Here is a 12,414-nt window from a genome sequence, read left to right on the forward strand (position 1 = left end):
AGGTCTCAAGCAGCATCAAGCAGTCTTGGTCCCTCAGAATGCTCTTCTGGGGATCCAGCCAGTGAAAAGGGGAGACACTAAGTAGGGGTGCACTCAAAAGATCAAGCTGGCTCTGGACTTTTGTGACAGAGATACCATGTCAGTAATGTCTAAACAGATTGGCTTTTCTTCAAAGTTTGCCTTGACCTCCCATGGGCACTGCATTGTAATTGCCAGATCTTATTAGAAGACCTCCATGTTGTAAGGTCACTGGAAAAGACCGAAAGACCATCTGCTGTGATTTGGATATGGTACATCCCCCAGAGGTTCAAGAATTGGAAGCTTGATCCCCAGTGTGACAGTTTGAGAGATGGTGGGACCTTTAAAAGGTAGAGCCTAGAACAGGTTGCTTATAGATCATTAGGACACTGCCCTTAGAAGGGATTAAGGTGGTTTATGTGAGACTTGAATTAGTTTTTGTAAGAACAAGCTGTTAGAACAGAGAAAGCCTGACCCCTGAATTACACTCTGGTCTCCCATCTCACTACGTGGTTTCTTCCTCCTGCATGATGCCTTCCACCCTAATGTGATGTAGTAAGGGGGGCCCTTTACCAGAGCTGGCTGGCACCATGCTGTTTGGACTTTCCATATCTAAAACTGAGAACTCTTTTCTTTATAAAGTATATAGCATAAGGTATTTCCTTATAGCAATGGAAAACAGAGTAATACACTATCTCATCCACCACCTTCAGAATGCAGAATCAGTGAAAACCATGGAAGAGAATACCGACAGTAGGCTCAATGTTTTTATTCCATCAAGAATGTAGAGGGTTAGAAATGACCATGCTGTAACCTAAACAGACTATAACAGTGAGTTTAAATTGGAAAAGTGCTAATTTCAAAGCACAGGCCAGACACCAACAAATTGGCTTTGCACAATTTCTTCAGTTGTAGCCATTGTACTAAGGGCTGGAAAATGCAAGCATTCCCCAAAAATGGCTCTTACATGGGCTCAGTTTATGGATGAAATTCTCCCACTATTTTCAAAGTTCACACTATTATACCAATTTCCCAGCCCCCAAATGTGGTGATTATAATGGATCTTATAAACCCAGAATGAGGCACTGTGCTTGGGATATACCTGGCAGGCCTTGCTACTGTTGCTAAGAAACACAAGGGCAATGGAACAGCTTCCAAAGCTAATCACAAGCCATAAGCATGGAACCTTTTATAGTCTGTGAAGAGGGACTTTCCTCTGTGGGCCCAGGAGGGTACAGCAGAGACCAGAGAGATGGTAGAAACTGCAAGGAACAAAATTTTCATCCCAAAGCAGAATCCTTTGAAATAATGAGAGTCATTCCAATATGTACTTGAGTTTTACTTTGGAAGTAAGCCCCTCACCACTTATCAGTCTTCAAGGAGAGACTGTCTACTCCTTCCTATTCATTGGGTTCATTGCAAATTCAAACATCAGGTAAGAGTTGATCCAGATAACTGTCTCAACTATGCACACTCTAAGATCCAATGGTTTTTATCAACTATCATAAAATTACTATCTTTGCAAAGTCAGCACAAATTGGATGCAAGAAACCAATTTTTTTTTAAACACTGATTTTCATGCCTCAATGTTCAAAGGCAACTGAAATACTTTGTTATCCTGCATTAAGAATCATCAATGTTATCTTAAGAAATCTTTTTAGGGGTTTGTATTCTGTAAGCACTTGACAGAGAGATTTTTATCTTAGTATCCACACCTGTGTTATGGTTTAAATCTTAAAGCTCATGTGTTGAAAACTTGGTTCCTCCATGAGCAGTGTTCAGAGGTGGGGCCTTTGGGGAGGTGATTGGATCATGAGGGTTCTGACTTCTTGAGTGGATTAATCCATTTATTATGGATTCAGGGCTTCATGAATTTTGGTGGGAGAGGCTTTGTTATAAAATCTCGGTCTCTCTGTTTCTCTGTCTCTCTCTCTCCCTGTCTCCCTTCCCCTCCCTTTCCTCGTCCTTCTCCCTGTCCTTCCCTCCCTACCACCCTCTCTCTTCTTCCTGGTCGCCATTAGATAAACAGCTTTGCTCTACCATGTGCTCCCTGCCATGATGTTCTGCCTCACCACAGGCCCAGAAACAAGAGAGCCAAGTGACCATGGATTGGACCCTCTGAAACCTTGAGCCAAAATAAATCTTTCCTCCTTAAAGCTGATTTTCTCAGGTATATTGACACAGTGATGGAAAGTTATAACTCTAGGCTTTAGAGCAGTGGTTCCCATTTGGGAGTGATTTTGTTGCCTAGGGGACATTTAGCATTGTCTGGAGACATTTTTTTTCTTATCATGACTGGTGGTGGGGAATGGTGCTACTGGAAACTAGTGGACTGAGCCCAGTGACAGTACCAAACGCCCTGCAATGCATGAGACAGGCTCCAACAACAAATAATTACCTAGCTCAAAATGTCAATGTCCCTGCTCTAGAGGGATGGAGGGGACAATGATAACAGCAGCTCCACTGTTACTGACAGCTACCTATACTCAACATGTCACAAATGCCTGTGATTTTTACACGTTCCAATGATACTACAAAATAGGTGTTGTTTTTGCCAATGCACAGGTGACAAAATTCAACTTCAGAAAGATCACATTGTATGTGTGGATGGAAAGAGATAATGAAACTCATTAAAAGTTGCAAAAAAGATAAAAAGGGGAGTAGGAGGGAGGAGGGATAAGAAAAAGTAATAGAGGGAGTGAAAATAACCAAAGTATATTATTTGCACATATGGAAATATCACAATGATGCCCCACACATGATACAATTAATATAAAATGTGGGAAAAGAATCTGGCCAGACCAGTAATCAATATCTTGCTTGTTGTGATGGATTATGGTTTGGCCAAATAGTATGACCTTTAATAATATGAAAAAACACAATTTTCCAATGTCTTTGCTGTTTTCTCTGTGATTTTTCCATATAAATACAACCTGTCATGTGCTATTTTTATTTAGCTTAAATTTAGTGCTTATGAAAGGTGGGGATGAGGGTGGAAAAGATCAAATAACTCATAAATACAGAACGAGGACTCCAACCAAGTTTGGTGAAACTGAGGTACAGGTTCCTCATCAGTGTGCTAGTGAAAGTACTTTCCATAATAGCCCACCATCTCCAGCAGAGATTCAGGCTGTATAAGCCAACAACGTGTATTCAGGAGCAAAGGATTTCAGAAAGAAACAGAAAGGAAACAACCTAAGACGGAGACGACACTTCCTGAACGAACCTGAAGGAGACAGTCTCACTAGTTATGAAGACCATGTGGGATAGGTTGAAGCCTCCTACTCCCAGGGCATGGTCCATACAATCCCCTGCCTCAAAAAAAGGCATTTGTGGGGCTGAGGAGGGAGGAGCATGTTACCTGTCCATCCTCCTACACCATGAAGTGAACTGTAGTGTAATTACCCTGAATATTAAAGGTCTCAACATTTTAGCATGAAACAACAACTTTTGTTGGAAGTGCTGATAATATGCTTTGGAATTAGGCAGAGTTGAGTACAAATAACTTGCTCTTCCCCTTCTTAGTGGGGCTATTTAGGGCATCCTGTATACCTCACTTTCCCCCTCATCATCACCATTGTTCTCTATCCTTTGGGGGTGTTAAGAGGATTAAATGTGAAAATTCATGAATTAAATGGAGGCAAAGAAGCTAGGGCAGTACCCAGAACTGAATAAGAGAACTATAAATAATAGGTGATGCAGTAGTATCACTATATAGTTTATAGCACACATAATTTTAATTTTGGTGAGGGAAAAATTGGAAACTGTAACTGGGCTGTATTGCCCAATGTGGCTGAGTGTGGGGTGGGGACACAGGGTGGCATGCCAATGTGGAGTACTCCACTCTGTGCTGCAAAAGAACTGAGCACAACATAGCTAAAAATACTAAGTACAAAGAACACAATGAATCCCAAGCAAGTGTCCCTTTGTGATTTCCATAAACATTTCTGGGTGCTTATTCTAGAACAGTTGTGAGTGATGGTTGTTTTCTTGGCTGACAAATCCCGTAACATAACACACACATAATTATGCCTGCTGATTCCAGTCTTCTGCTTTGAGCCCCTTACTAATGTAGAAAATTAAGTGAATTCTGATCTTCACCAGAGACCAACAGAGGCGTTCAGAGAATTCTCAAGTCAGAAGCAGAAAGTGGACCACTCTACTCATATCTCAATTTTTTTTTTAAAGCTGCCTGGCTCTCCTTAGGTTAGCAACTGAGACTTCAATATTTTATTCAATGAATATTTATGTGACATATTTTTAGAACTGACAAATGTTCAGATAAATTAGTCATCTCTGATGAATCAGTTACTTACACATGGGGCTTTTGTTTCCTGAGAACATAACTTCTTTCCCCAATTCTGACCATCACCCAAAATCACTTCCTTCCACAATGACACTTCTCTGCACAGGTGAATTTGTTCAGAGAAGAGCTCTTTAGCCAACTCCTCAGATTAGAGAACTCAGAATATCAGAGCTGGAAGATTCCCAAGAAACCTCTCATCAATGAGATGAGGAAACTGCGGCTAGGGACAATAAGAGATTCGCCCAAGATCACACAGCAAATTGCCAGCAAGGCTAAAATTAACACCCTAGTTTTGAGACAGCTCATTTCATTTTCATTGAATACTTCATGAGGTTTCTCATCTTCACTGAGACAATTTCAAGGGGTGAGGTACAGGAACAAAATTTCCCCATATTTCTCACTAAGCAAAGAAAGTTAACAACACTATATATTAACACTTGAATAAAACCTGACGAAGCAAAAGAGAATCAAGTGGGAAAAAAACCACAAGGCAAGCAATAAGACTTGTTGAATACAGCAGACATGAAATACACAAGGCCAGTGTAGCTTTAACTAACTAGAGTCTCCAAGAACATCAATGTTAGGTCTGTATGGCCCTAGGGACCCACCAGAAACAGGAATGACATGGATAATGGTTGACCATGGATCCAAGCCGGAAACATACAGACTTTCTCAGTATGGGAGTCCTTCCTTCCTCTTTCTTACCTTCCTTCCTTCCTTTCTCTCCTTCCTTCCTTCCTTCCACCCCTCTTTCCTTGCTTGCTTCCTTGTTTTCTTCCTTCCTTCCTTCTTTCCTTCTTTCCTTCCCTCCCTCCTGGGCTTCCCTGAAAAAGCTAAGCACCAAAAACAATAATTCTGAAAGAGAGATAACATTCTCCACGCCAAACCACCACCAATTGTCTAAAAACATTTTTTAGAAGAAACCATGTTTATAAATCTGGAACTTCTTTGCAGTTCCTGGCTCTATAAAGAATCTTAGCATTAGAAATTGTGTTGGTTGGTGTCCTTTTTTTCTTGAAGGAATCTAGGGAAACAAATATATATCTAACTGAAAATTTGCATGCTGTTATTTGAAGTCTGTATCATATTCAGACTGGCCCAGACATAAAGAATTAAGATAGGGCCTAAACTCTACATACCCTTGCTTTATATTCAGTCACTATTCTCTTTTCTTTTTCTAAAGCAAATGACTTAAATTTCCCTTTATCTCTCCTTATAGGAATTGGCCTTGTTCTTTGATTGCCATTCTTGATTCTTCAGTTCTTCAAGCTACCTGCAGGGTATTACTGTACTAATGATATACTTTATAGTCTGAAACAGTTCATGAATCTCTTTAGGATAATCTAATTTAAAAGTAGGGAATGACTTAAACCTGTGGGCCCAAAGCTACAGATCCACAGATTGCTGTCTTGCTTCAAATAAGGATTCTTTAGAATTCCTTTACTTAGTGATTCTGCTTCATCCCATCTGTACATCATTTCTGGGTTTCCTGTTACATAAAGATCAGATTCTGAATGTGATCTGGAATTCACTCATATTCTCTCTAGTCTTGTCTTCCTTTCCCTCTGCACAATTGTGTGTGTGTTAGTTTCTCTTCTTTTGTTATTAATTGGCTTTTCTGCAATTCTCTCACATTGGTCAGTTTTCCAAAATGCTCACAGTTTTCAAGTCAACAGTTATGCTTCTGGAAGGTTGAATTATTCACCCCCATTCTTCACCCTTCTCTGATCTGTGTTTTGTTCACTAAAAGCTGGCTGGCTGTTTCCTCCCCTTGACTATGGGCTTGGCCACTGACTTGCTTTAGCTAATGGCTTATGGGCAATTCTGAGCTCAGATTCTGTTCCTGCTCAGCCCTCTAGCTTCTCTGCTATTGCCATAAAAAGAAAAGAAGAGCAGTCTGTTAGCCTGTTAGTGCAGAGAAAATAAGAGCAGATGCAGCCAACCTACAGCTTCCAGCCACTTAGCTGAGCTCAGCCAAAGCCAGCAATGTCATGAGGCCAATCCCATAGACTGTCACACTGCAAGCTGACACATGAGCCCTACAACTGTTCCAATGGAACTCTATGAGAGACAGCCCAACCATGTCCCACCACAGGGAAGCTCCTTTCTTCCCTTGGGACTGGAGACTAAAGATGCTATATGTTGTACAAGTTGAGCATGCCTAGTCTGAAAATCTAAAATCAGAAATGCTCCAAAATCTGAGATTTTATGTGGTGCCTCTACAAGTGGGAAATTCCACATCTGCCCTCTGATGGTTCAATGTATACAAATTTTTTTCATGCACAAAATCATTAAAATATGGTATAAAATTACCATCAGACTATGTGTGTAGGAAACAAAAGTGTTTAGACTTAGGTCCCATATACAAGATAACTCATTGTATACAGGCAAATATCCAAAATCTAAATACTTGGTCTCAAGCATTTTGGACAAGGATTACTCAATCTGTAGTAGAGAAAATGCAAGATGAGGGAAAGCAGAAGAAAGTCCTTCCCGAGAAGGACCGAGGAGCAGCAAGTGCCCACAGCAGCCCTGCTCACAGAAGGCAGACCTGGGACTACAGCTCATCTCCAGCACACATCCAGTGCCCCTGTGGCCAGTGCCTGGCAAGGCCATGACAGATGCAGGAGAAACATCCCAAGTCTGAGCCTAACCACCCACCCCTTAATCTACTGTGGTTTCTTTCCTTCTGGCATAGGGACCTAGCTCTTAAATGGGCTCAAGGAGATTGCCTGCATGCACTTGTAAGCTCTTTATCCTCATGACCCAAAGATAAAAATATAGTTTTTGTGAGTATGATCACATCACCAGTCCTCAACCCTTACACTTCACTCCAGTGGTCAGTTTAGCCAACCTGGTTCTCCATTTAAGACTCTAGCCTCTAGATGTCATGGCTTAGCCTATAGGTGTGAATTACCACCTCCTGGACTATAATAACAACATATCTGTGCCTAAGCCAAGGTGAAACCACCAATTTGGTTGGAAGACCACAAGAAAAATAGAAAATGTCATATAATTAATTTTATCCTGTTTCTCAAATCTTTTTTGCCTTCCGTTTATAACAGATCCCTCTCTCTCTCTCTCTCTCTCTCTCTCTCTCTCTCTCTCTCTCTCACACACACACACACATTGTTTTACCCTTTGTATCTTAAGAAAGAGTGTGTATGTGCACATATGTGTATATACACACATTTATGTATGAGTGTGTTTGTACATATACGTATACCCTCCCCACCACCACCAAAAAACCCAAGTTTAGCCAAGCTGTTCTAAAAGATCTTTAGAGGACATTAGGATTTAAGCAAAACAAAGCAGGGACACAGGGAAGCAAACCACCCTCTGAGCAGTGCAAGGAGACTAGACAAGTTAATTTGTAGAGCACAGGCCACAGCCTATAGAAGTGCCCTCACTCTCTCTTCCCTATGAAATCTTCATTAAAATTCCAAGACCCATGGCTACAGTTCTGCAATTTCCCACTGATCACATGTAGCAAATCTACAAACAGACCCACAGCAGTGTTGAGTAACAGCTAATAGTCTGACCCAAAGGAGGAAAAGACTGAAGCTGACATGAGAACTAAGAGGGGCACATCGGGATTGGCCGAGCTGCTCACAACCCCTCATTGGCCCGTGAAGACATCAGTGTGCCAATGTTAGTACTCTGAGTAATAACTCTGGGTCAGATGACATCATTGTCTGCTTAGGGTGGTAATTCTAATGCACTTGGAAAGGCAACAGCATGGAGAACGGTCCCCTAGAGGAGAACAGTGGTTACTGCATGGCAAAACTACAGCATGGGGTCTCAGGGCGGGGAATCACCTACCTCTGAATGTTATCTTCAAGTTGCTTGACTCTGAACTCATCCTCCTCAGACTGCCTCCGTCTGGCTTCCTCCTCCTCGGCAGTGCCTGCAGGCACTCCCTGCAGCAGCCATTTTTCCCGAAGCACTTTGGACTGTGGGAATGAGGGGAGACATCATCTCAGATGACACCTTTCAGTCCACACATGCTGTTTTAGATCTGCCCCTTATCACTGTTCTGAATCGCTGCCTTCACCTCCTTGTTGACTTGGCTCCCTACTTCCCTCTGGCCCAGTCCCCAGGCTGGGGTCTCTGGAAGGGTTTATTTCACATTTTCCTTTTTCTTTTTCTAATTAAAGATTTATTGAGCACATGTACCCCACACCATTCTGGCTGCCAAAACAAAGCAAGTTTTTTTTTTAGTTCTTTCATTCCTTATGCAAGTTCTATTTTAGTCAGAAGACAATAAACATTTTATATACACATATGCAGAAGTATATAAACACATATACATATCCCAGATGACGCTGGGGAATGCAAAGAGCAGTGGGAGGGATAAAGGAAGGTGCTGCTATATTTATAGGGTGAGTCTGAAAGGCCTTATTGATAAGGTAACATTTGAACAGGGACTGTAGGAAGCAAGAAATAAGTCGTGTGGCTCTCTGGGAAAGTGTAACCCTGAGAAAGCTGTTGATTGCCATCTTTTCTATGATTAAAATTTTTTTTAAAAATAGAGTATACTGTATAGTAAGTAACCAGTAATTTCATCAGATTTAATAATTATAGGCATTCTTTGCCATGTTTTTACATGTATTTTTTTTTTCACCAAAGCATTTCAAAGTAAATGCCAAACACCACGACAGGGAGTCTCTAAAACATAAGGACAATTTTCTACGGAACTATAGTTCCGGTGTAAAATTTCCAAAGATCATCTGATTTCCAGTTCATACTAAAATGTTCTTATAAAAAGAGTAATCTATATTGTGTGTTTCCTTAAAAACCTTTTTATGACTGTCAAATATCCTCAGTAGTGGTCTCCCAACACATTAGAATCATATACCCTGCCTGTCCCTGTGTTACTATGTTGTGGTGTGTAATAAAAAGATTTTGTTTTAAGTCACTGGGTGGGAGGGGGGAATTACTGCTCTGAGAAAGGACATGAAAAGAAAAGAGAAAGACATGTTTAAACTCCCTACCATGAAGAGCAGGAGGGTAGATGAAAGAGGATGTGAATGGATCATGAAGGCTCTGCCTTCCTCAATGGATTAATCCACTGACAGATTCAAAATTTCAGTAGACACTGGGAAGTAGTAAGACTGTGAAAGGGAGGGCCCAGTTGGAGATTGGAGCATGTCCTGGAAAGATGTGTCTTGTCCCTGCCTCTTCCTCTGGGTCTCTTCTCTCTGCTTACTGTCTACCTGTTCCACCTCTTCTACCACATGCTCCCAGCCACAATGTTCAGCAAACCATGGACCCAGAAGCAATGAAGCCAGCTGAACTTGGGCTCAGACTGTGAGCCAAAGTAAATCTTTCCTCATTTAAGCTGTTTCTCTAAGGTGTTTGCTTTTGTGATGAAGTCTGACTAACACAAACAATAAAGTTAAGAAAGCCCTTCAAGATCATGTCATCAAACCTTTCATGTCTATAGGTAAGTTAACTGATCTGATGCAACTTTTCAAGGTGATGGAGGTAAACTGTGAGAAGTGTCTAGGAGAGGTGGATGGGGCAGAGTGGAAAAGCATGAATCATACTAGTAATGAGTCTCCAACTTTTTCTGATTAGGCATTTGTTATTTTTATAAAGTTCTATTTAGCCATCTTTTTACTTTATAATTCTGGCCTTCATGTCAGACAGATAAGATGTCCTCACTCTCAGACTATTAAAATACTCATCTGTGATTTATTCTTGTGCTTTTAGAATTTCTCTTTTTACCGCAAATCTTTCATTTACCTGTAATCTGGCTAAAGCCGACATTGGTTCTGTTAGTGGATGATGCCTGGAATCTGACCAGATTCAATTTTCTAGCAGAAAATAAGTTCAAATCAGGTTGAGGCAATAGCTGTGTTTGTATTTTCAGTGCTTCAGTCATGTCCCCTCCCTCTTCCTTTTCCCCCAGTCTTCTAGTAATTTCCTTCCTCCTCTTGACACCCAATAAGATCTTGGATTGGTTTTGAGATATGGTTACATGATTTGGTTCTCACAGGAAGATGCCTGTCCAAAACTTCTGACAGAAGAAGTGAGGTTTTGCCTTTCTACTTGAGCTCTGTTTCTATGGCCAGGGGAGACATAACAGGAAATAGGAAAAGATGTAACGCCCCTTTGTGTGGGGCGCTGTATTTATTTATTGAATATTTAAAAATTTAAAGGTGACCTTTCACACATACTAATAATGAAGTTTAAAATTAGTGCTAACATTTCAAAATCATGAATGATACTACAATATCTTTGCAGTAAGGCTTCTGATACCTTTGGGCTATTCAGCAAATGGCCTTGGTGGGTTGACAATAAATATTTTGCAGGCTCACAATTCAGTCTGTGATGTTTGTTTCATTCAGTCATGTCTAAAAGAAAGGCTGTGGTTTTTAAAATATAAGGATGATTTTCATAGCTCGGATTAGAGGAAAACTCTAGTCAGGGGTCCCTGCTCATGAATAAGTAATCCAAAGACAGTGTACGTATTGAAGATGTGATTAGCCATTTGATCCTGGCAATGCTGATGCTGTCAGACAAACCTTTATAAATGTGGCAGTCCCAAAGGAATGCATGTTGCAATACACACAGAGGGTATCCTCATCTCTGGGACCTTGAACAGACCAATAAAATAGACAAATCTCTGGCCATTCAACCAAGGGGCAAAAGGGAATATTAAATTCAGTCTGTGCTAGCATAATAGAGTAGTCGATTTATTTATTTTTTTTAAAAACCTCACATTATCAAGTCATATTATAAAACCAATAAAAATAAATAATTGTTTCCAAGGAATAAAAAGCCAAGACAATTTTTCAAAAGAAGAATGATGATGGCTGTTGCACTATGAGATTTTACAATATATTAAAAAGCTATAGGGACTGGATAAGAATGGTACAGGCTCAGGAATGGGAAGATTAATGATATAAAAAGAATCCACAAATAGTAGATTTGAGTATAAGGGTGGAATATGTATGCGATAAAAATGACATTTTCATCAATAAGGGAAAGGGTGAATTAATAAATCATGCTGAGACAGTGGCTCACTCTGCATTCAAATGTAAAGTATATTCCTACTTCTTACTTTATAGGAAAATAAATTCTAGGAGGATTAAAACTATGGAAGTGTTGGGTACAGTGGCTCAGATCTATAATCCCATATACTTGGGAGGCAGAGATAGGACAATCATAGTTTGAGGCCAGCCCTTGCAAAAAATATAGCCAGACCCTATCTCAAAAAATAAGCTGGGCATGGTGTTCATGTCTGTAATCCTTGCTACACAGGAGGTATAGGTAGGAGGAGCTCAGTCAAAGGCTGGCCCTATCTGAAAAATAACTAAAGCAAAAAGGGGAAGAGTCATGGCTCAAGTGGTAGAGCGCTTGCCTAGCAAACACAAGGGCCTGAAATCAATATCCAGTGCTACCAAAAACAAACAAACAGAACCGTATTAAAGTATGAAACCTTATATATACAGGCAAACATTTATGATGAAGATCTTCCTAAGGATGACTTCAAAGTCAGAAATCATACAGTAAAAGAATGCTCAATGTGATTTCACAAAAAAATTTTCTATGGAAAGTTAAAAGAGCCCACATACAAAAATAAAAAAGAGGTAAAGTTTAAGTAACTTGGATACTAATATTAAAATAATTTCATTTTCCACACAGACTGACAAAGCCTGTGAATGAGGGCTACATATCTTTATCTACAGAAACATACTGGGGGAAAAGAAGAGAAGCATATACCCCTAGGCGGGTTGTGTCTGGGTGGTGAGTATACAGCTGATTATTTCTTCTAGATATTTTCTTGCACTTTTAAATGTAGTTTTTGCAACAATCTTATGTCCTTTCTCTGACGCAAAAATAGTATGTCTAACAAAATTGCTTACTGTTTTGTGAGTATTTCTTAGAAATTCTTACACCACACCTATTAGCGATAGAGATAAGTAAGCATCTCCTAAAAAGAAATCTGAGTTTAATATGGCCAGGAACTCAAATATCTCAAGGTTTCCTAATCACTGGGGGATAGCAACTAACATCTTGGCATACACCATTCTGTGGAGTTACTGTATAGTGATGTGCACTGCAATGAGCAAGAATATTAA

At 40.2% G+C, this 12,414-nt stretch overlaps 1 protein-coding gene across 5 annotated transcripts in view; it reads right to left on the reverse strand.

Moving 5' to 3' along the window:
- The window catches only part of Palm2akap2 (PALM2 and AKAP2 fusion), a 457,408-nt gene that overhangs the window by 228,324 nt on the left and 216,670 nt on the right, over positions 1-12,414 (reverse strand). For all 5 annotated transcript variants that reach the window (XM_074051288.1, XM_074051287.1, XM_074051285.1 and 2 more), the window contains exon 4: positions 8,147-8,277. In XM_074051288.1, the coding sequence (XP_073907389.1) occupies positions 8,147-8,277 (131 nt within the window). The remainder of the gene's footprint in view (positions 1-8,146; positions 8,278-12,414) is intronic.

This window comes from Castor canadensis, chromosome 13, assembly GCF_047511655.1.
Source record: "Castor canadensis chromosome 13, mCasCan1.hap1v2, whole genome shotgun sequence".
Lineage (NCBI taxonomy): Eukaryota > Metazoa > Chordata > Mammalia > Rodentia > Castoridae > Castor > Castor canadensis.